The 3,202-nt window shown below is 43.9% G+C and overlaps 1 protein-coding gene across 1 annotated transcript; it reads right to left on the minus strand.

Annotated features, from left to right (window-relative positions):
- Nucleotides 1-301: 301 nt before the first annotated feature.
- LOC135648415 (aluminum-activated malate transporter 10-like) lies at nucleotides 302-2,892 on the minus strand. Its single transcript, XM_065166099.1, has 5 exons — nucleotides 2,488-2,892; nucleotides 1,784-1,924; nucleotides 1,416-1,688; nucleotides 1,034-1,293; nucleotides 302-950 (listed from the first exon to the last, which is right to left on the minus strand). The coding sequence occupies exons 1-5, from the start codon at nucleotides 2,831-2,833 to the stop codon at nucleotides 486-488; spliced, it is 1,485 nt and encodes a 494-aa protein (XP_065022171.1). The 5' UTR covers nucleotides 2,834-2,892; the 3' UTR covers nucleotides 302-485.
- Between the last annotated feature and the right edge of the window lie 310 nt (nucleotides 2,893-3,202).

Genomic DNA, 3,202 nt, shown 5'->3' on the forward strand with positions numbered 1-3,202 from the left:
ACAAGACTTACTATAGCTTTTTCGGAGAGGGAAGTAACCCTCTCAGTTGGTATGTGTTTTGTGCTATGACTTAACAAAAACTCTTTTTGTAATTATGTGATAGAGCTAGTATATTCTGCTTTAAAGAAACAAAAGACCAGCTGGTGAATTAGGGATTTAGCACTTGAACCTCGTTGGTTCTTTACTCCCACTGAACAAAGCTATAATGGGTAAGTGAATTAAGGGGCTTAAAACACGTCAAGTCTCCATGTTAAAAGAAAGGCATGCAATAGAGCTAAAATTTCATGCAACATTAACAAAGTACGAGACTGAACTGATGGGCACGTTTTATATAGTTTAACATCCATTTAATTTCATTGCCTACTCCGTATAGACAAAATAATAATAGCATTTGATACGTATGAATGTCAACTAATAACTCGATGTCTACAATAGTTCCTTCCCATATAAGATAGACTCGTCCGACATTTTCACATCAATTAGGTTCAAACCTCTTGAAGGGCTTTGTCTTCTTGTTCTTCAGCTTGTACTTTCGAGGAGGACTTCTCATTACGGATGCCTTCAAAGTGTGCAAGGGTTGCTAGCGTGCCGACAGCATCGACGACCCCTTGGATCCTCGCTGATATCTCAATAAGCAACGATGCTATCGTCATGAGAGGCATGGCTTCCATTAGGGCCACTCCATCTGCAATTGAGATGTTGCTGTTCTTCTTTCCTTCGGTTGATTCCATTGGGCTCGAGGCTGTTGTTTGCGTCAGGTGGTTGGGAAGCGATGCGAAAGCATTTTGGAGCTCGTGCACCGCATTCTTCATCTCTCCAACCAACGCATCAATGGATTTAGACCTTTTCATCAGCTTGATGGAGCTCGACAACTCCTTTAGGACCTTGGATGAGTCCGAGCTCAGTTTCATGCAAGCATCTCTCAGATGTTTCTTCATACATTCAGGAGCCTGACATCGATCAGTTCAAATCTTAGATCATATATCTTTTGATTCTATCTAGCTTGAGTGGTTATTTCGGGTCACAACATTACCTTAGCTTCTGAATTGATGCAGCCGTGGAGGGCCTCTACGCAGTAAGCACAGTTCCTCAGTGCAGCTGCGACCTTGAGATACTGTTTCCATGGATGTCTAAATCCAAAGCGACCATGTGCAGGTTCCCATCTCGCTAAATTTGCCTGTGAATCTTCAGATGCTTTTGAGTTTAGGACACACTTGTAGCCCTCCGACCGAGTGGCTGATGATTCTTTCGCATCCGTGATCTCGCTCTTCATGAAGTAATCCTCTACGCAACCTGTGCATGACTTGGAGGTGAGGAACGATCCATTTCACCTTACAGATCACATGGATATCGACGTTGTACGTGATAGATTCTTCCACATGCATGTTCTAGGGTTTCATAGAGAAAGAACATACCCTCTAAGGAATCAGCGAGCTTCTCCATGTTGCGGGAAACGAGGAGGTGAAGCTCTTGGCCGGACCAAACAGGGTAAACAAGTATGCAAATGGAAAGAGCAATAGCGATACCAATGGCGATGGTCGCTATGCGTTGCACTGCTAAATTAATCAGTTCTTCTACGCGGTAGCCGGAAACTGCTACCAAGCTGAAGGTGAGGATAAAGATGGTAACACCATAATCAAACCGAGCTTTCACTGTCGGCAAGAACCGGGAAAATGTTGCAGCTGAAGCTGTGTTTGTGCAGCAAAGGAGGAGGACAGTATTAAGCATTTATTTAGCTGGGATAAAATGATAGAGAATGGTGATTCTAGGTGAAGTTTCATACCTAGCAGGAAGACGGACGCACTCAGAATTACTGGTTCCCAATTTTCTCCGGATTTGCTTGCAACCCAGTCGATGCCAACTGCAAGACCGCCGGCGCTGAGTGTTGCTATTGCTCTGTTGATTCCTTTGTACAAGCACCCACCTGCATCCATGTCAATGCCAACTTTGTCACTTTTCAAGTACCGTGTCTTTTCTGTCATACATAGTGCTCTTAGTGCCTGCCCGTGCAACTCTTTTTTGTAAGCAAGTTGCGTCCACTGGAAAAAGAGGAAGCCCAATGCGTCGTCACTTTCTAGTGGAGTGTGCATACATCGTCACTTTCTAGGCACAACTTTATTAAAACTGAACAGCTCAACGAGGTAGAGACCGTATAAGGGTAGCTAAAGAACGTGTTTGCCAGGTCATCAATGGACTTAGCTAGGGATCTAGAAATGAAATAGGTGGAGTCCCAAGGGGCTCCTAGCTAGCTTTAGAACTTGGAAACCTTGTAATGATGTTCTTAACTCGTGATGAGATAATTTTATCAATACATTACAAGGATGGTCCTGCACCAAAAAGCAACATACTAATGCGAGGTGAGGTGATCATTCATATCGTAATTACTCTTATTATGATGCCAGATCTGACTTTTTAAATTCTTGTATTTTCTATGGAAAAAAAAAATTAAGAGAAAAGAGAAAAATAAATGTGCATCTATGTACTTACCAACAGTGTACTCGAAGACCACGACGACAGTCATCACAGCCCACATAGCTGAACTCCCGAAGCCATTGTACAAGGGCCTAAGATAATAAAAGAGTGACACTAGAGTGAGCGCAGCTCCTACTTTGGCACCATGTATGACCTTCCTCGGACTATCTGCACCAATCTTCCAAACCTTCTTCCCAAACGTTGACACCTTCGATCTCAACTTTGATCCCAACTCGACCAGCCGATTCCAAGTCCTGGAAATCCAGCTCGGCTCGGGTTCCATCTTCACCGACGACCCTTCGGGGACTGTCACTCTCCATTCTAAACCTAAACCACCCGACACTTCCTTCTCGGTCGCCATTTCCTTGACTTGTGCTGCGTAGCTGAGAGATAGCAAGGAACTCAAGTATTGCTTACAATTTCACCTCCTTTGTCTTGTAAACCATGGGAGACCGGACGTCATCTATATAAGGGTGGAAAAGAGATACGACATGTACGAGCAATGCGTAAATGGACCAATTGATATTGTTGACCAAACTCATGCGCAGTGGTACGGCGACACCAAATTAAATAATCGAAAAGGATTGTGGAAAGTGAGATGTCACCGAAGTTGGGTAAATTCGGTATACTGCTACTCGCTGTACATATCACTTGGGATGAAGGTTGGTGGATGCAATATGGAGTGTGTGTACTAGTCCACCGATGCTGTGGAAGAAGGATCGCAGCAGGC

The sequence above is a fragment of the Musa acuminata genome, chromosome BXJ3-9, assembly GCF_036884655.1.
Source record: "Musa acuminata AAA Group cultivar baxijiao chromosome BXJ3-9, Cavendish_Baxijiao_AAA, whole genome shotgun sequence".
Taxonomy (NCBI): Eukaryota; Viridiplantae; Streptophyta; class Magnoliopsida; order Zingiberales; family Musaceae; genus Musa; species Musa acuminata.

What these genes read in the sequence shown, in the direction of transcription:
- LOC135648415 (XM_065166099.1), bottom strand. Translation starts at nt 2,833, where the DNA reads ATGGCGACCGAGAAGGAAGTGTCGGGTGGTTTAGGTTTAGAATGGAGA. An exon ending in TGCGTCCGTCTTCCTGCTAG is followed by an intron (nt 1,689 to 1,783) that starts GTATGAAACTTC and finishes GCACAAACACAG; the next exon opens with CTTCAGCTGCAACATTTTCC. An exon ending in GCTCGCTGATTCCTTAGAGG is followed by an intron (nt 1,294 to 1,415) that starts GTATGTTCTTTC and finishes AGTCATGCACAG; the next exon opens with GTTGCGTAGAGGATTACTTC.